At 35.8% G+C, this 21515-nt stretch overlaps 1 protein-coding gene across 1 annotated transcript; it reads left to right on the top strand.

Annotated features, from left to right (window-relative positions):
• Window positions 1-3211: 3211 nt before the first annotated feature.
• On the top strand, window positions 3212-19493 carry LOC104400761 (target of Nesh-SH3-like; the record flags this gene model as incomplete). The annotated part of the gene is made up of 4 exons (XM_010009345.1): window positions 3212-3391; window positions 9467-9535; window positions 12357-12489; window positions 19312-19493. Coding segments are annotated over 4 exons (564 nt in total), but the record flags the coding sequence as incomplete, so codon positions are not given.
• Window positions 19494-21515: the final 2022 nt, after the last annotated feature.

Raw genomic sequence — 21515 nt, forward strand, 5'->3', positions numbered from 1 at the left:
AATTTCAGAGAATGTGGAATGCTCACAGCTCATGGAAGTGAATGTGGTTTAGTCATAGGAAGTGTGGCATCTGTGGTGTTGCTTTAGCACAGTTTTCTTTTAAAAATATGCACCTAAGTAATAGGAAGAAGGCTATTTGTCTGCCTTGCATTGTGCTGCTCTTTGGGTCAGGCTGCACCTTCAAGAGGAAAGCCAGAAGAGCACTCTTGCTGAGATCGACTGGGTCCTCTCAGCTAGGAGAATTTCTGCTGGGTGGAGAGAAGGAAGTAGTAAGCACGGAGCTTACAGAAGGTGTGGAATATAGTTACGTGCAGAAGGTGTGGAATATAGTTACGTGAAGGACGGTATGGAACAGACCCTCTAGCTGGATTGCAAGGACAGGAAAAGAAAGATTATCTCCATCCTTTAGTATAAGCGGGGGGTGTGGGGGGAAACCTGACAACGACTGAGGAAAAGGCACTTAAGGACATGGTATACTGGTGGACTTGGCAGTGTTAGGTTTGTGATTGAACTCCGTGATCTTAAAGGTCTTTTCCAACCTAGATGATTCTGTGATTATATTTTTTTTTTCCTAAACACTGTGGGGAACCTGCAGTATTTCTGGCCATTCAGGCCATCACTGAAAGGATCCTGTACTTAAAAGTGAACTAGAGGAAAAAAGCTGCCATGTCAAGACAGGGTGGGGAGGACAAGGATTTATTTTTTTATCTTTGAAATTAATCTCCTTTTCTTCTGTCCTGCCTTATTCTCTATTTTTAAAAATACGTTATCCCTGTTTATGTTCTGCAGGAACTGGCTTTGAGTTTAAAAGCTATCTTGGTGGTTTTGATGTGTTAGCTATAAAGAAAAAGTCTAAAGTGTCCTACCTCAAAGCTGTTGCTGGCTTGGGCATCCCATTTAGATCACACTTCTGGTTTTAGAAACTTCATTGAGAGTTTTTAGGCTTAAATAAAATCAAGACTTCTTATCACTATGATTGGCTACTTATGAATAAAACACAGTATCTAATTGGAATCAAACCCAAGTGAACTCAATCTTGAATTAGAATTAGGTCTTCAAATTAATGTAAAGTACAACTGAGATATATAGAAACAACTGTGTTAAAAAAACCCAAACAAAACAAAAACAAACTCTTGATTTTTTTTTCTAAATTTAAGTGTTTTTTAAAAAATTGAGTTTTAATACAGAAATAAAATTATCATATTTGAATTGAATACTGTAAGTCTTGCTATGTTCTTAGACATGAATATTCAGTGGAACCAGGAGACCATCTTTTCATTTATACTCAGCTCTCCAAAGTTAGGTTGGAGTTTTGCAGACTACATCATTTTAACAAATCTAGTTCACTGTCAGTACGGGATAATAACGGGATAATAAACTTTTTACTAGGCATCTTTATGAAGTATATTAAAGGGGTTTGAAGTCTGTTGGATTTTCTTCCTGGTTTCTGCTATTTGGAACCTTCTTGATATCCAATGTTGCATACCCATAGCAGCTTCATAAACTGAAAATAAGTGAGGATATCTCCCAGATAAGGAGGCAACTGCCACACCTTTCCCTGTGATGGTATTGTACTGCTGAAAGTGTCAGAGTTGAGTTTTCTAGAAGCCTTGCAGTCTTCTGGAACCTGGCAGAGTTGCCTTTGGAAAACTGTGACTGTTTCCTGGCTGAGTGCTTTTACTTGATCAGTCTTTAGATAAAAGAAGGATCTTATTGGAAGCACATCAGGTTTTTCATCAGTTTTACTTATATGCTTCTTTCTATAAAGGGAAGAGGCATAAAGTGTTTGGCTTGGGTCTTTACATTCAGAGTGCAGACAACTGCAGGTGCTCAACAGTACTAATAATCATTTTCAAAAATTGGGGATTCCAGCCTCTTGGCAACTCCAGTCATTAGAATTTCTCCAAAAGAAAATGAGGGAGGGTATGCTGGGGTGATACCAGACAATGCATATGTACTTATCTAAAGAAATTTTGAATATCGGTCTGCAATTACCAAGAGAGAAGGGCAGGAAAGAAGGGACTTAGAGTGAAGGACAGAAGGGAAGACAAGGAAGTTCAGCATCATTCTTCCATGTTAAGTAATGGCAGGTCATACATGTCATTGTTGTTCTTCAGGATTTATCTCCTGAAGTTAAACGATTTTGTGCAAATTTCTGTTTTACCCTGAAAACCTGATTAGACAGATGCCTGAAAATCTCTTGGGAATAAAAATCTGTATTTTGAGAATGAGAAGAGAAATATTAACCCAAAACATATAATTCTAGCACTAGTGTCATAAGTTTGGGGGAGGGTCATTACTACTTTTTATTTTAAGCATTGGCATTTAACAGTTCTGAAAATATGATAAGCTTAACAGTGACAACTGCCAAAACCAGGACACAAGGGAACATTAAGATTATATGTACTAGGAAAGAAAATCCAATCCTCCCTTACCCCGCCAAGACAAGACAAAACACCTTCCTGTATCCTAAAACATTGATTAGTCTGTTACGAAGTCATTCTATGTTGTTCTAAGATACATTTTTCTAGATGGATATACAAGACATTTCTTGCTTTATGTGCTGGTCCACTCGAAAGCATAAAAGTGAATGTTTAAAAAAAGTTTCTTGGTGATTCTGAGTAAAGTATATATGTAGTTAGATGTCCTGCTGTAATTCCAACTGGAAAATTACATTTTCAGCCCAATGTAGGAGGAAAAAAAAAAAAAGGGAAAAAAAGTTGTAGCATTTTTATTTGGATCTAGTTACTATTTATCCTCTTCCCTAATTTGTCTGTGTGATTAGCTTAATGTTAAAAATCCATGTTTCTTACTAACAAGAAAAAAAAAGTTTGAAAGTTTTCTTTCCCTGTGGCTTCTATGGCTGGCTAGGTTTACTATAATCTCACATTTAAAGATTTAAAGGAAAAATGTTTGGTTTTTTTCCAGTTATTTCATGCACTTCTCTACTACTGCAATTGTAGAAGATGTTACAGCTAATGATAATATTAAACTAATGGAAAAATATATGTATTGGAAACGACAATTTTACATGACTATTAGTTTTCTTTTTTTTAAACACACTGAGCTTCCAGGAGAATCCATGTTTAGCAATTATTCAGTTGCTTTCAACTAGCAAATTAAACATATTGTTACATTGTTCTATTCTGTTACTGATTATATGATTACAAGATAGTGCATTCTGATCTCTTTTTTTCCACTTCTTCCCCAGTGAAAAGGCAGAGTCTAAAAGTTCAGATCAATGCAACAGATGACACCGTTTGCATGAGGTATCTTCGACCAAGTCAAAACACCAAACTAGAAGGTTTTGTCCTGGGTTATGGAAGCAGCTTCTTTTCTAATCAGTACATTCCTTTACCTTCGGAAGGAAAAAACTACGTAACAGAACTTGGTAAGGCATATTTGCTTTGCATGCTATTGTTGTTGTGATTTATGGGGTGAGAATGAGAAGAATATAAACCTTTTGGGTTTCTTAATTCTTGTTTTTACTGGATTATTGATCAGGGTTTCTTCATGTTGGCTTAACAGAGATACATCATCTTTCCCATTTCATTAGTATTAAACACCATGTTAAACTGCAGCTTTTAACTGTACTTGCCAGGTGTGTACAAAATATGAGCTAAACTAAGAAACAAGTTTGCTTTTGGCTCTGTTTTAGAGTGACTTTGGTGGCAGAGGTGAAGAGAAGACAGCGGTGATTGCTAGCACCCCTCACCGTTTCAGGGGCCAAATTGCTGGCACAAACTGGAGGAACTGCAGAACAGTTTGTAGTTTTAGGAACAATGGTTAGGTTTCATTCTGGCAGCCAGAGAACTCAGATCAGCACACATTTCATGTGGATGTTAGAAAAGTAAGTTGTTGTAGAGGGACAATAGAAATGCTCTCAAGATTCTTTCCAAAGATATAAAACCCCTAGACCGTATTCGTATTGCTGAAAAATCTTACGTATCTGTGTACTCTGAGAACATTTCATATGTGATAAAGTTGGTCTAGTATATCTTTATAGTAAACCAATATATTTTTAAAATTTCACACTAAAATTTCCATGTTTTAGATATTCTAGTGATTCAAGTGCCAATGGTCACTTTGCAAAAGGTCTTCAGTGAGTTCCACACATTTTTCCACAATCAGATCAACTAGATTTATACAAAAATATTCACATTCACCCTGAGAACTCCTTGATCCTCTCATGCTTTGGCTTATCCAATCTTTAAGGGCATTTGTTTGTTACTAAAAGGTATGTTTTCACATTGGATTTAAGGGCATTTGTTTGTTACTAAAAGGTATGTTTTCACACTGGATTAAGGAACATTGCTTTAGACTATAACCTCACGAGGGAGTGACTAGATTCAGGAGAATCTCTGTATCTTGACAAAAGTGGATCCTCTGTTAGGGTTAAAATTGCCTATTCCATGAAGATTTGTAAGTGAAAATGGTACAGATAGGCAATCAACTGTAGATCCTACTGAAAGAAAAAACATTATTTCATTAATTAGTTTAGTAGTTAGGCCAATGTAAGAAAACATACAGACTTTGCATATAAGTCATGATTCCTTTCCTAAAATGCATCAATCCTTTAAAATGTGCTTTGTCCTTTCTAACAGACAGCATAGATCTACATAGCAGAATGAAGTGCATTGCAGACATTTCCTTGATTTAGCTGTGCGTGCTTAGTTTTGTTAATGGAGCAGCATAATCAGTATTCTGTTTGAGGTAACTGACTCCAGTTGGAACTGGAATATGGGGAATGAAGCAATGCCTAACTTTTTTTTTTTTTTAATAGATGACATAATATACACAAAATTAGATATATCTAAGGCCCATGATTTCCATATTTCCACCCCTGTCACTGTTCATTAAGATAAAATTCATTGTCGTGTTTTTCTGCTGGGTCACACACCTCTTATGACCCTATTAACAATAAACTTGAAGTCATCAGTTTTATGAATTTATGAAATTACACATGTATATGGGCTAATATTTTAAAAGAAATTAATAAGTGATCTTTTCTAGGATTTCCATCAGAGATATATGGCTTTGTAGAAAGTGTGACATCTGCCTACATTTTGTCCATTAGAATATTCAGCACCTCACTGCAATGATTCTTATCTTAAAATATTTGTTTTTCCTTTCTTTTGCAACTAATATAATAACCAAGCCAGCAATTGCATAATGTTATCCATGAATTGGGAACTGCCTGCAGAAGGCATGGACAAACAGAAAAGGATTCTCTTGGATTTCCTGAACTTGTAATGAGCTCATGCTGGCACCAAACTCTTGAACAGTTTCATGCCTTGCTAGATAGATGGATTTGAATCACAGTGAAGGGTAAATGACAATTATGAAGCAGCATCAAAGTTTGGTTCAAAGAAGCGTGCCTTTATCAGGATACAAGATGTGTTTTGTGCTTAATGTACTTTATGACTTTACATGACAATAAGCAACATTATTATTGATTGTGGAAGGTATTCAGAGTGTGTCAAAACATATCGAAGTGTAAATTCAGCTGGAGTAATAAATGAGGTGAATAGACCCGTCCAGAATTCTGAGCTTGACGTAAACCTTTATCTAAATCTGTTCAGTCTGCATGACTCATAAAGAAAGAGTACTTCCTTGAGAAATTTGGGCTAGTTTTTTTTCTAGCTTGGTTAGGAAGATTGCAAGTCAGCCTCCTTGAATTTGTTGATGCTGTTGGAGGAATCCCAAAAGTTGGGTGGAGACAGGAAAATTTTGTTAGAATGAACAGCAATAGGGTAACAGAGTGAACAAAAGTCATCTCCTTTTCTGTTTCTAAAACCAGTTCAGAGTTTGATCATGCTTTTGCCTTTTCTTTACCTGAACCAGATTGTACAGTGTAAGAGAAGAATGTATTGGCAATCCTGCTTTATAACAACCATAAGTGATGGGTGATTTTTGCATATACGTATATATATGCAAGAATTCTAGTACCACCCTGAAAACATTTTAAAAAGTGTATTTCAGGGATGTGTGCTAGAGCGGTGCTTAGCTAAAACACCTTGCTCTGCTGTTTCTTATATCTGATCAATTACCAGAATGTGCAGGTGTACTAACCACTTGGTTTTCAAGAAGCCAAATAATGTGAACATTACTTCAGAAGTATTTTGTTTCCTAAAACTTACCAAAAACCTGGATTCTTATTGCTAATGTTAGTTGAGCCTACTGGACTGGAGGATCTGGAGGAGGTCAGCAGCTGCACTTTCAGCTAGCTAAGCATACTGACCAGCCACAGGTTCATTCACAACAGCCCCTTATGTCCTCTTTCTGTATCTTTTCCCATGCTTGTTACACCACAATACTTCTGATACTTCACTTTCTCCACCTTCAGCCTTTGCCCTTAACCCTTGTAGTAAGTCTTTAGCAATCCCAGATTAGGGAATTGCAGCCTGAAGATAAAAAATCCTTTGTTTTGATTTCTGAATCTCGTGGTCTATGAGTTCTAAAAGAAGGAGAAAACATCTTCCTTTAAAATTTATCCTGATTTCATTAGTCCATTTTTATGTTTTTGCTTTCAACTGCATTTCTGTGTTAGCTGAACTAAATTAAAATTAATTAAAATAGCATGCTTGGACATAAGCAGAAATTGCTAGCATTTTGCAGTGCATGTTAGTTGCCTGCTAATGATGATTTGAAAGCCTAGTTCGTTGCAAATGGAAGTAAGTTCTCCCATATTAGTTTGATGTGTCAGTGACATGTATTTTTGTTATATTCTGGTTGTCACCTGAAGCTGTTAAGGTGGGTAATAAAATTTTTTTTAATAACTCTTTTATAATGACACCAAAATACTGGTTTACTTCTCTGCAGCTTTGCAGCCTTTGAAATGTTTCTTCTGTGATAAGTTGTAGACATACCTGTGTGAACATGTAGTGTGTGTGTCTTTGTCTGGATGAAAAAAATTCTGAAAATTGAAGGAGTTCAGAAAAATATTTCATCTAATTGGTGACAGTTCATTGAGCTGTAGTAGCCTTGATGTTTAAAAGCTAAAACAAGATGACTAATCCTTCTGTCTAATATTTTTGAGAAGTGGGTGGAAAGAGTGTAAGAATATATACTGATTGCACATGCATGTGTTTACTGTATGTATCAAATGCTATAGAGAGAAATACTATAGCATTACAAATACTAGTGCCTCAGGGTGTGACTAGCATTCCCTTCTGCTTCAAAGATCATTTGGTTAGATCTGTGTGCCTGCAGGAGTGTTGTGCTTTGGTCCAAAGTGGCATTGCTTTATTCAGCTGCGGATATTTAAACTTGGAAAAGCAATTCCCGTGATGTATTGGCACCTCTCAACTGAATTGTCAAAAAACTCTATGTTTGAGGAATTCTAACACTAAGAATTAGTCACGGGTTTGTAGACTAGCGCTATTCTGATAAATCTGGGCATTTTCCTGTAGTACTTTGTGACTAAAGTAGTTGTCACTATTTGGTCTTTATTTCTGATCTGCTACTTCAATGGGTTTATAAAGCAATAAGTGTGTGCCAGCTGAAAGAGCTCTTATCCATGACGTTTGTCATTCCAGCCTTAATAAAGCAGACTAGACAGTAACAGGTTCAAACAAGGGGATTTATTGTTAGTCTTATAGTAGCAGCCCTTCAAGAATGCGTTAAGCAGCAAGGAACCACTAAGATTTTCATAGCCAATTTGCAAATATATTTCAAATTCAACTTGCTAAAGTTTTCATTGTTCTGTAAGGATCCTTTATTTATGAAATTCTAGATCCTTAAAATATGAGAGAGAGATCTATATCTTGCATCTGTATCATGTATCTCTGTTTTATACTGATGTATGCTGAAATGATTTTTGGGGGTAGAATCTGAATTTGTGGTATTTCAATGTTAACCGTAATTATGTAATAATCATTTTCTTACTAAACGCTCTTCATACATTATTTCCTATGAAGATTAGTATTGCCAGAAATTTTCCAAGCTGGTTCACAGCTTACACCCAGCTAGTGATGACTCTGCGTCTTTTAGAATGGCTGCAGTTCTTGTGTACTTCAAAAGAGGCTATTCCCATAAGATTGAATTGAAAGACAAAAATTCTTTGGAAGGGCATTTCCCCACCCTGCCCACCCCCGCTGTGTAATAAAATATTTCTGTTAGCTTTTTTGAAGTGAAGTAGTTGAACCTCTTATGGGAAGTGGCGCAAACACATTTGAACAGGAGTTAGGATAGAGAGATTTAATAATTTAAATTATTTTAATTAATTTTAAAATTATTTTGTAAAGGTTCATTTTTCCTCGGAGAAAATAAATAGGGGTAAAATTAAAAGAAATGTAAATCTCAGAAAGTCTGGAAAATACAATTTGTCTCTGAGATTAATTTGTTGAGTAAGAAAATCACTTAAATTGTCACTGTCCTGTTGTATGCAACATTATTTCTAGTGTAACAGTACCCAGAGATTCCAGTCAAAGTCACAGCCCATTGTGGGTTTTACACAAATATAAGTCCCTTTCTCTTAGACGTTAGTAATAATTTTGCTTTCATAAAGAGTATTCAAAACTGTCAAAGCACCTAATAGTTTAGTTAATCTGATAAGTTGTCCCAGGAAAAAGTATGTAAACGTAATTATAAAACAAGCCAGTAACCAAGACTGTTGCAAAGAATAAATGTGGAGTCTGTCTTAAACATATCTGACATTGTGGTGTTTCCTGTGACCATGCAAATCTTGAATGATTTAGTATTGGTCTATTGGTGTATGCATTCCTAAAGTATTGTTTGTTCTTTTTACAAACAGGGCAGCTCTTTACTGAGAAACTGCTTACTTACAGCAGGAAATCTAAGGTGTATAGCCTGAAACAGAATACAGAAAATATTATAGGAAAAGTTCCTCCAGCTCCTGTCAGGAGAGTAGATATCTCTGGTTGTACTCTTTAGGCTTTGCCTTCTTAGTACTTCACAAGTTTTGTTTTTTTTTTTCATTTTACTGTGAGGGTGGTGAGGCACTGGAACAGGTTGCTCAAAGAAGTGGTAAATGCTCCATCTCTGACTGTGTTCAAGGCCAGGTTGGACACAGCCTTGGGCGACATGGTCTCGTGTGAGGCATCCCTGCCCATGGTTGGGGGATTGGAACTAGATGATCTTAAGGTCCTTTCCAACCCAAACCATTCTGTAATTCTGTGAACTTTTCTTCTTCATCTGGGTTTTTATTCCCATTCACTTTGCATGTAATTTTTGTGTTAAGCGTATGTCCTGCCATGTTCACCTGTTCGTGGTGTCCTAGTCAAAAAGAATTGCCTAATCTTTTGTGCATGAGTGTATTGTTTTTCTTGATGCTAGAGTATTTCTGAATGATTGGTCAATAAGCTTAAAGCAAACATGCCTAGAAATCACAAAGATGGGATAATGTGTCAAGCACTGACTGAATATTTGACTTATTAATTGCAGGTTAATCCCTTTCTCACAAAGATAGCACATCTGTACTAATTGCTGCCCTCTTCATTTACAGATGCTGAGCCACGGTATTTGGTTTCGGTAAGACCAGCACGTGTTTCAAATAACAAGAAATCTTGTTCAGGTATTTTACCATTACTGCATATCTTTCCTAAAGTAGTTGAAGGAAAACAGAATCTTTTACTGAGTTTCTCTGAGAAGATATTAGTAACCATAGATGCTTGACTGGGATGCACAAATTCCATGAGCAGGAAGGAAAAAATGTAGGCCAGTATTTCCTAATCAGTAATTAGTCAAACATGTGGTGTTCAAAATATTAAGAGTTACCTAAAGATTGTTCTTGTAAGAAGTTCTTACAAATGAGAACTGAATTTAGAATACTAATTTCTGATGTTTAAAGAGGTCATAAGTGCATGCAAAAGAAGTAAGAGTTTTGCATCCAGTGATCTGGTGTATTGAAGCTATTCTTGCTAAGCTTCCAGTAAGGGTATCTCCATCCAGGGACATGTTAAAGCTCTTTGTTTCTCACTGTAAAATGGTAAATGTGTTTGTCTGGGGGTGTGTGTGTGTGTATATGTATATATGACTATATCTGCAAGTCATTATTACTACTAAGTTTGCTGATGGAATGAGTTAAGGAAAGTGGGATGTGTCTAGTTTAAACTGTACATAGCAGAGTGGAAATTGATTCTCATCTGTTCCAAAGACTTTCTGTATTATCTTAATTACGTTGTTAATATTGTTAGGTTTTAATTCCTTTAATACGGAGATGACTGTCAGGATCACTGGACTGTTGCAAAGAATAAACTGATATATGTATATGTTTATAGTTTGAGACAAACTTTTTGACAGGGCCTGTTGCAATAGGACAAGGTGTAATGGTTTTAAACTAAAAATTCAAGCTAGATATAAAGAAGAATTTTTTTTTACGATGAGGGTGGTGAAACACTGGCAGAGGCTGCCCAGAGAGGTTCTAGATGCCCCAGCACTGGAAACATTCAAGGCCAGGTTGGATAGGGCTCTGAGCAACCTGATCTAGTTGAAGGTGTCCCTGCTCATTGCACAGGGGTTGGACTAGATGACCTTGTTCTAATTCCCAGTAGCTGCTCAGAATTAATTTCTTGGTCTCGGCCAGGTGTAAACCAGAATGTCTGGAAAGATTTTGAAAGGTCAATTAGCTTTCAGATGCAACAGATACAGATAGATAGATAGATCTTCAAAAACCAGAACCACACACACAAAGGCAGCCCAACACAAAACAAAACAATACCTGCCACCCCCCAAAATAATAATAATTAAAAAAAAGCCCGATACAGTATTTGGATGTTATTAATTTTCGTATCCTTAGTCTACAGTAACTGATTTGTGGAACAGGATTCGGATTATTGACTTTTCAGTCCAGCAGATAAAGATGCAGTAAGAGCTGTTGTTTTAATGCTAGCTAGATATACAGCAGGTCTTTTTATTTGTGAGAATAGTTAAACTGGAAAAATCACCAAGAATTGTGGTAGATTCTGGGTTGCTGCAATTTTAAATTTACATTTGAAAACTGGTTATGTTTTTGGAGGAGACATTCCAGTTCATACTGTGATTAATACAGAGGAATTGTATGTTTTGTATTCATACAGATCAACATAGATGATCACCAAGATAATTCCTGGTTTTACAGTGTATAAATCTTTGCACTCTCTAACTGGGAATTAATGGCTTAATAAGAATTAATCAAAATCATATGTAGGTCCTCCCAAAAGCCAGTGTGATTTCAAGTTATATGAGAGCTTGGTTTTTACTTTCCTTAAAACTCACGTTTTCCACGTTTCCTAAAAAAGTGATCAAGAAAGGGATTTTGCTATAGATAGCAGATTTGCCAGGCATTTTGCTGAATGGCCAAGCTGTTTGGTTTTAGTTTTTCTTTAAAAATGGAGAAGCAGTATTAGGAACTAGTCTAGAAAAACAAGAAAATTCTTCGGGCACTTGCCCTTGTGGAAGTATCGTATGTGCCACAGTATTTGAAAGGGTAGAGTGCTTTTTTTAGTTTTGTTCGGAGGAGTTTTGTGTCAACATACTCATCATCAATATAAAGTAAAAACCCCCATGGTTAACATTTCTAAATGCATGCTCATTCATTGGTTGAAAGTACTTTCACTGGGGCTTGTTAAATGAAAAGCTACTAGGGTTCAAAAGGCATGAAAAGAAAGTCAGATCTGTTTTGCAACAGTGAAAAATACAACCCTTGCATCAGTGGCTTATAAACTTTTAGGGAATTTGTGGTCACCTGTACATTTTGAGATGATACAGATCCTTTAGATTTTTGAGGTATGTAATATGATGTGAAGAATATAGGAACTTCCTTTAATTAATCATCTTCCAACCATCAAAGGTTCTCCTTGAGCTTGTAGCAGTCCACAAACTACAGGTTCAAAATAGTTGTTCTAGATCATTTCTTCTTTTCCAAATGTTAGCTTTTAAACTTCATTTAAAAAAAGTTCTTTCTCCACATGAGAGTTGTGCTACTTCATACAGAGCAAAGCTGAAGTTAAGTATCACGCAAAAGCTGGACATTTTTAGTGTAGTAGGTGGCTAAAAGAAAAAAATCCAGACACCAACTCAGATCTGCCTAGACTTAAAAGGAAAAGAATTTTTGTAGATTCTATTTTACCCTTGATGAAGAATGCTGTAAAAAGCATGCCTTATCTGTGGATGTAATTTCAGTGCTACTAAGAATTCTGCCAAGAAGTTACTATTTCTGTCACATTCAGAGAAAGACTTCCTGATGTCCTAAACTCTGTGCAATGCTTTCTGTGATGCAGTCCAAGACAGCCAGAGCTTTGAACTTAATCTGCATATAGCTAATTCTTTTACTAAACATACTGCAAAAACTTTCCCCTACATAATGCAGGAGAAAGAAACTAACTTTTAGTTGGAACTATATGTTTCTTATGTAGGTCGGACCAAGAATCAAAAGCCTCTGCAGCTGGTAGTTGGCACTCTTACCCCAACCTCTGTGTTTCTCTCCTGGGGCATCCTAGTCAACCCTCAGCATGACTGGACAGCAACAAGTAACTGTGATAGTGACAGGTAACATAACTGAAAACCTTCTTTTATTATGATCATGATTTATATCAGTGTAGTTATATTGTGTAGCTGAAATAAGTTTGACCTTGGAAATTAAAAAGTTGAAAGCAATATTCTGAACATGAAGTAAATTTTCTCTTTGACTTAAATTAGTTTCACAAGCTTTTTCTTGTCTTGAGTGCAAATTTAGTTAGATGTCTACATGTTGAAGTACAAACCTTGCTATTTCACATTAGATCCTTTGTTCTTCTGAAACCAATAGCCTTGGCTCTACTGTTGTTTGTGTGTGACTCAATTGAAAGAAACTTTGTTATATCATAGGAAATATATGAGTTTAAAGTTGGCCAAATAGAAGTAAAGTAAGTCTTTTGTTGTACTGTGCCTTGTTTTAATGCTATTTGGCTTTTGCTTCCTGTAGTTGGTCTTATCATTACACTGCTTTCCTGGTGCTGATACAGTACAGCTTTCATTAATTTTCTGTTTTAAGTAAAAGAAGATCTCTTCTACTATAATATTTTTTGTGTTGCTGTAATTTATTTAATGAGTGGTACAATAGGTGGGAAGCTCAGGAAGACTCACCAAGTAGCAGTTTCAAGAGAAGTCATAGTGCTGGGTAGCTTCTCAGCCATTACACCGTTACTTTTTTAGGCAATTCTTGGCAGATGAGTAAAATTCATCTGCTGCCATTATTGAAATTGTTAATACAGATGGTTTCCTGGCTCTGTCATTTTGGTGTTCTCTTTGTATTCTTCCTTTTATGATAGAAGAGATTTTTTTGGCCTTCATTTATATTACGTGAAGCTCCATTCAATTCAGTGTTTTGTAAAACCAAGAAGAAACTTTGTGCACCCATGTTCAGGATGCATCTGCATCTGGTTTGCAACTATCATTTTTTGTTTTTCTAATGCATCTTTGCATTATCAAGAACACTTTTTTTTTCCATCTTTCTAATTATTTTTTTCTAATTTGAATCTGTCTCATTTAGACATGAATCTGCTTACTTTGATGTCTATAATAAAACTCCCATTAATACAGTTAAACTGGATGTAAAATGTAGATTATGGTAAAAAAGTACAAGACTTAAAGTCAGATAACAGATTCATCAACATTTGTATTTATTGCAGGGGCAGTCCACTTGGTCCTCTTTTCATCTGGCATGTTCTCCTTACTGTGACATGCTGAAATGTACTGTTAATCATCCTCAAGACTGTAGTATAGCCATGACCTGTAATCTTTGACATTGGCACTATGTGCACGTATAACTCAGTTCAGTTAATATCCCACCAAGTTTTAGATATGTAACTCTGCAGGACCTGAAATGAGTCACTGTTCTCAGCCTCAGATTCTCCCATCTCCAGATGATACTAGGCTTTTGTACAAATCTTGTATAATGTAAGTTAGTTGAATATGTTACTGACTCAGAAGATTAAAACCATATGGAACAGCATGGATATGTTGGCCAAGATTTTCTCTAGTGAGAGTCTGACCTCCACGGGCTATTCCTTAGAAGACTGGTTTTGTGAGGAAATGAGTTTTGAATAAAAGGTGCCATGTTCTCAGAAAGCAATGATATCTTTTATTGCTTCAGTCAAATTATTGCTTACTTATTGAGGGCACAGTGTTATTTTGTACCTATGAAGTACTATACAGGAAACTCCAGTGAAGAAAAAGTTCCCATCGCATTTTCTGACAAACCATTCTTTGGTTGTTTAACTGTCCAGAGATTAAGAGCATAAGCCAATAGAGTGCTACATACTTGCTGCAAGATAATCCTAAACCATAATTCTTTGTGGAAGCAAAAGATAATCACTGCTATTTGTTTGAAGTTTTAAAGCCTCCTTGAAGTGGTTATAATCCCTGGTCGGAGCCTTAGCACTAGAACACAGAAAAAAATAAAACAAACAGACCAACAAAAAACCTCAAGCAATTAGCTTTATGTAGCTGATGAAAATTATGTAACACCAGAAGGGCTCCACCAGTGTGGAGTTAGCTTTTTCCACATCTGTTTTCTGATGCCAATGTGAGGTAGTTGATGAGGGAGGATGCAAAGTCTTGATAAACTGCTGCACAGTCACATTCTTCTTTTTTATATTTCTGAGGCAGTAGAGAAACTTCTTTCCTCTCTGCCTTTCAGTGTTCAAACTGCCAGTAGTGGACAGAGCTTTCATAATAAACATACTGTGGCTGTTTACTGTCCATTTAGGTCTGAAAAAGAGAGTACAGACTGTTGCATAGACTTTTGGGGGGCCTTTGCTTAGGTTAGAGTAACTCTACAGATCCCAAAGCAGAGCAGGGTGTCAAAGAAGCAGACATTCAGCTTTTTAGGAGGGAGAGTTGAGGGAAGGAACAGAAGATATTTTTTCCATGCAAGACAAAACCAGGGTTTGTTGGTAGAATACTCTATTTTCCTGTATGTGTATTGTGTAGAAGAAAAAACATGCTTTCAGATAAATATGAAATAGAAATTTAAAACCAGAAGGTATGTTCTTTTATGAAATATGTCTCAGTTAAGAACTTTGACAAATTTGCATTTGTATTGTATAAATTTGTTTGCCCATGATTTAAATGTCCTAATGTCCTAATATTTGCAAGTAGTACAGATTTTGTGTTTTACTTATTTTGTGTCTGAGGCTTGAAAAATAAAACATGTAAGAAAAATAGAGGGGGGAAAAAGAGAAGAACCCATATTTACTCTTTATGTTGCACAGCACACAAGTAGGGGGTTTTTTAAACCCTAAATTCAGAAAGATATGTACATGCGTCTCCTTTTGTGCCTGCCTGCAAATCTGTGTCGCTATGCAGCTGCCAAATTAATCACACTATCTGTTGCAAATGTCATAGAAAAGGTATTTTAAACTTAGCAGAATTCCTTAAGGAAAACCTGCTACAGTAAATAACTTCTTGAGTTTCAGATGCTTTTGAGTTACTGCTGTGGGAGTATATGCTAAAAGCTTGTTTAAACATGGAAAGATTTGTTGGTGGCCAGCATCTCATTGTTCAGAACCTCTAACTCTTCATTTCATTTGTTCTACTAAAAAGTATAAGTGAAAAAAGTTAATGTTAGTCATCATGTAAAAGTGAAAACTAAACTAGTGCTTTACAAACTTAACTGGTAGCCATCAGTGATGTAATTCTTTCCATCTTTTTGTACATGTTACTTTGAAGTAAGCTTGGCAATAAAAAGGAAATGGTATAATCAATTTCATGTGCCAATTTGCGAAACACTCAGTATCTGAAGAATCATAGTTGGAACAATTTCTTTTAGTACTTTCTAACACTAAATGGGTGCTGTGCTTATAATGAAGTCTAACTATAAACAAATAAGTATGTACATGTGTATGTCTGATTACATTCTTATGCACTAATGTGAAATAAGCTTTATAATCTTTTATCTATGGCAACACAAAATCACAGAACAGGAATGTTCTTATATCTCCAGGGCTTAATTGTTTGTTTAGTGTTATATGTGACTAAAATAGTCATGATTAAATTGTTTGGAGTTTTGGTTTAGGTATGGTTCCAAATAAACCCATGATATTTACACAAACTGACCTAATCTGGAAATCTCGTAAAACCATCCGCCTTATAAGATTTCTTGTATCTAATTGTTTGTGGACAAATATTTGCCTGGACAAGCATTTTCTGGGAATCTGGCTAAGAAGAGATTTGGTTAAGTTGGAAAAATTATAGTGGAATTCTTATCAAGGCAGTGTCATGAAAACTTTGATTTGCTTATCCATCGTAGAATTTTGCTTCTCTTAGCAGCAATATGCAGGCAGTGACTGAATTTTACGTTCTCATGTTTTCAATTTTATGTATTGATTGGTTGATACTGTATTTTTTTCTAAAAGGAAGGTTTGAAAAATAAAGACATTAAAATAACAACAGAATATAATCATTAGAATGTTCTGAGGCACTGAAATTGAGCTTTATTTGGCAGCTTGTTGGTCAGGTTTAACGATGAATTGTTATTCTTTGATGACAAAACTTGGCATTTCTGAACTCCTACTCTATAAACAAATGACCGCATTTCCCCAAAAGTGCATGTTGTTTGCAATTTGGATATTATTAGTACTCAAACTATTGCAAATTGAAGTTGTTAAATGGAACTTCATTTTGGTTGCTTTTATTGAAATGGTTGAGGAAATTCTGTCACCGCAGTCAGTGTTTTTAGTACTCGTGGCAAGCTTCCATTGAAATAATTACACCCTTGGTGAAGTTTTTATGGGCTTGGAAATCTTGGAGTTGAGAGCACATTTCTTCTACGCTCTGTTTCTATTTCAAATGGCATAGTTTGGCACATCTTGTCAGATTTTTTAATAGTCTGAGTTGTAATGAAAGTTACTTTTTGACATACAAGTGTTCTCAGTATTGTAATTCCTTAATTAAATTCAGTCATTTAATTCATTCAAACAACAAAAAACAGGGAGAAGGAAGTTGCAGGTGTTGAGACAGTGAAATAGAACATTTTCAACAGTAGAAGCAAGTGGGAGCAGCCACTTAAAAACCTGTTCATTATGGACAAGTTTTTGGTGAGGTTTTTTTCCTCATCATTTCTGGTGCAGCTATTCATTTAGATTGTTCAATAACCAAAATGGATCAATACACTGTTTTCTTTCCATCGCATACAATCACTTTATTTCTACCCCATTCAACTAAAGCAGGTAGGAAAATCTAAGGATGAAAATGAAAACAAATAAAATTTCCTCTTCCAGGCAAGCTAGGAAGGAGGATAGTTCTACTTGTGATTCACATTTTGATCACAGATCTATCTACCTATTCTAAACCCCTTACCAAGAGACTGTACGGAGTCCAGCAAAATGCATTTATGTTGCAGATGGATTTGCTTATTAGTTTATTATCTTTTCAAGATAGTGACAGAGATTTCAAGTAAGTTTTTCTTGTCTGTTGATGTCCATGTGACTATGTGTGATCAGACTAAGAGGTTAAAGGAGAAGAAATTTTCCTCATTTTGATGCTACTAATAATTTCTTGTTAAAGATTCTTTGTCAGTCCAACTGATAGATCGACATCTGAAATGTGAGTAGATCACAGCCCACAAAAATAAGAATGCAGATTACTACTTGGTAGCTGAGGAATCGATAAGGTGAGAGAGGATATTCACTACTTGCATATTTCTTTTCAAATTTTGGGTTAGACTGTGGCAGGTTTTGAATGCAAAGTAGTACAGCTGATGAAAAGAGTTATGTGAGCCAACATAAATATTAATTTTATAACCTGGTAAAATACCTGCATGAGCTGAATTGTAGCAACTAAACCAGGAGAACCTGTGTTTTTGGTGCCAAGAAAACAAATTTAACAATTATGAGATAAAATATGTAAACAAAATGGATCTTTGTGTATGAAAATATTTCCATGATCAGCACTTGTCTTAGGTTGTGTTTTAATAATGAACTAGGAATTTCTGTGTACTCAACAGTCATTTTTCACATATGCTCTGCTCCAGAAGTAAGTTTCTGTAACTTTGGCAAAAGCAGCTTTATGCATTGACAGTATTATGTTTGGTCCATTAAGGCATTTTAGTCTGGACCTTTCATACCTTTTCAGTAGATTACAGAACATTTTTGTTGTTCTCTTAAAAAGCCTCCCTTTCTCTCCATGTATTTTCCTATATAATACCTGGCTTAAATCTCACAACCCAAATTTCTTCTATTTGCTTCTGAATGATTATTGGGCATGTATATGCTGTTTTAGAGTTGTGTTTGATTTATGGCCTTAATTTGCTCTATTGAAGTGTGGAAAATGCAATTGGGTGGAATTCATCCTTTTTTTAGCTGATGTAAATGTAAGATGAATATGGGCAATGGATATGCTTTATTAAAGTTATGTGTAAAAAATTTTCAGTAATATCTGGATTAAAATTGCCAAATCTCTCTGAGATTGTTTTTTTTTTTTCATTTTGTTTTGTTTTGTTTGGGTTTTTTTTGTTTGTTTTATTTTTAAACAAAACCAGAACTCTCCACCCCATTTTGGCAGTGATTCAGGACATAAAATGAAAATGAGACTGTAGCAGGCAATGGAGCTCTTGTGCCATAACTCTCACCATTTACATTGTATTGTTTCATACTGGTTAGCATTGCAGTCATACTTTTTCAGGGAGGTGCTGCTTGATTGGGTTGGGCAATTTCTGCAGAAATATTTTTTATTTTCATAATCTGCTAGCAATTCATCATGTTACTGATTTAAACTGCTGAAAATAATGTCGTGGTTTACTTTCTTGTTTGAAGTGTGGCCAATACATAATAGGATCACAGAGTAACGAATATATTACATAAATGCCAACTATTACTAGCTTTCCCTTTAGTATATTTTTGGACTAATTTTGTGGGGAACTCTGGGGACTAAGTTTGTGGGGAACGCTTTCCCTTGGATGGGTATAGAAGATTTTGAGAACTTGGTTGAGGCTTCCCGATTGTCCTTAACTTGACTCATGATTTGGTTAACTAGTTCTGCCATAAGTCAGAATCACAGGAACTGCTTGCAAAATGAGCTTGCAGTTTGTGGTCAGAACCTCACACACATGGTTGGTTGTGAATAAGGAAACTGTTCTTTTACTCTTTGTATAATAATCATATTGTCAGGGCCTGTATCATGGGGAACATACGTATATCTAGAAGGTGACTGGGCTAGCGCTGCATTTGCAGGGAAGGCATGCTGGCTTTTCTGATATTTGAAAACCTTAAGAGGCTAGAAAGAACAAGAACAACGGTGGGTAGAAACTGTTTTAGTAATTCCTGACAGAAATGTTTATAGTGAGTTTCTTTGTGCAAAAATATTATTTTTTCTTTTTCTTCTGTCAAGCAGGTTCTATACAGTTCGCTACAGAGAAAAGGGAAAAGACAAGAAATGGGTTTTTCAGCTTTGCCCAGTTACAGAGACAGTGGTGGACAATCTGAAGCCAAACACGCTTTATGAATTTGGAGTTAAAGACAATCTAGAAGATAGTATTTGGAGCAAGACTTTCAATCATAAAACAATTCTGTCTAGTAAGTATTTAATGTTAATTAATCAAACAGCTACTCAGTTTGACAGTATTTTTTCCTCTACCGCGATATTACATAGACTAAGGTACTGATCAGTTTTAAATGCTATCCCTTATGCCCCTAACAAATTCTTTAAGAATTGGTATAACTAGAAATAGTTTGCGTTTGAAAAACTGCCAAATACTCTTCAAAGAGGTGCTCTCTTCTCATTGCAAATAGTAGACTATCTGCTGCAGGTTGGGCCCTTTATTACCTTGCTGGAAAATTGAATTTGAAGCTAATTTTCAGTCAGGGAAATAGAAAAATTGAGTTTGAAGCATGCATTGTCATGTATGCATTTATTTGGGTTTTCATGAAGGCAGTGTACAGCATCTCTGGCTGTTCTGTCAGTCGTATTTTAAGCTTTTTCTCTGAAGTCCCAAGACAGTGCAGGCAAATTGACACCAAATTAACACTTGAAAAAACATGTACTGCTCAAAGAATCACTGCTATCAGTGGAGAAAATAGGCAGCTTCCCCCTTTTAATGAGAGGAAGAGAGGTCTTAACAGACAAGGTCTGATTTCATTTATTTTCCTCAAGCATATACATAAAGATGTTTATGAGCAGGATGTTGGTCAGAAGAAGCTGCAAACACCTATGCTTGTTATTTCTAGCTTGACTCAAAATGTGAAAAATGGGAATCCTCATGAGAGCATTACTCATATAAGGTTTTCATTTTCAAGTTGTAGGCAAGCTACACAGCTCAATATACTTGAGGATAAGGAAGGAGAGCAGTAGGTGGCTTGTAACACTGCAAAACCCCTTATACTCCCTAGTAAAGGATTTTGCAGGCCTTCTTCATTAATTAGAAAGCTGTAACTTTGAAGTATCTGCTCAGTACTCGTCGAGTCATTTTAGCAGTCCAGAATAATGCCATTGTTAAGCCATGAACTTAATGTGGAGAAGCATGGTAGTCTTTTCACATACCTGTCTCACAAAAAAAGCCTCTCCTGTATAGCTCTAAAGAGGGCTTCCTAAATGCCTTGTTTTCCTACATTTAAACATTTTAAAGTTATCTGTAGGTCAAGTGCTAGAATATATTTGAGCACTTAAAATAGGAGGGAATGAAGAGTGCATTGTGTTTATAGTTTAATACAATGTTCAAGACTAATTGAAATGCCCACTGGCATCAACAGAGCTGCTGTTTGTATAGAATATATTTCTAAATGCTATTTTTTACAGACACTATAAATTTTTAATAGGCTAGGAGAATCATTCTTGTAAGTTACGAAGACAGATTAAGTTTAGTTGATAGATACTCTCTGGTTAGAGTATGTATTCTATGTAGATGAGATTTCTTTTTACTAGAATGTAGACTTCTGTATCTGGTGGATGTTTCTGCAGCAACTAAATCCAGGGAGCTTACTGTTACCCTGTATGTCTACATTCTATTCTACTGATAAATTATCTTCTAGTCGGAAAGTTGTAAGCAGCTTTCAGATTCAAGCCTTTCTTATTGTCAGGGGATAGTAGGTAGGTACAGAAACTGCAGCCAGTAAAGAAAGAGTGAACATTTATTACATATTTGTAACCATCTTTCTGCATAGGATTTTACCAATCAGCAAAAATGTCCACTTTTTAGCCTGTTTTAACTACTGTCATGTAGCAATTCAAGTTTTGAAATTCCTCTTGCATGTTCTTGTATTTGTTGACTCCACAGGCCAAATTTGTGTTATATACTAAACATGTTGGGAGGGATTGGGAGGAGAATCTGGTTTAAGTCATTATTTAAGGAAGACATAAAAGGCATGGCAAAGGTTCAACATTTATTTAACCAAAAATTGTCAAAGAAGATGAAAGTATCTTATTTCTGACCACCTTAGCATGATTTTCATACTGAATCTGTGTGAAACTTCTGTCAGTTTTCCCTTGTCGTTATGCCAATAGTTCCTGAGAATTATCAAGCACTTTGAAAGATTGCTTTTTCAGGGTAGCTTGCAACTTAAATGTGTTTCAATTGAGGGAAGGGATGCCATCCAGAGGGA

Source organism: Nestor notabilis, unplaced genomic scaffold (genome assembly GCF_000696875.1).
Source record: "Nestor notabilis isolate BGI_N333 unplaced genomic scaffold, ASM69687v1 scaffold1882, whole genome shotgun sequence".
In the NCBI taxonomy this organism is placed as follows: Eukaryota; Metazoa; Chordata; class Aves; order Psittaciformes; family Psittacidae; genus Nestor; species Nestor notabilis.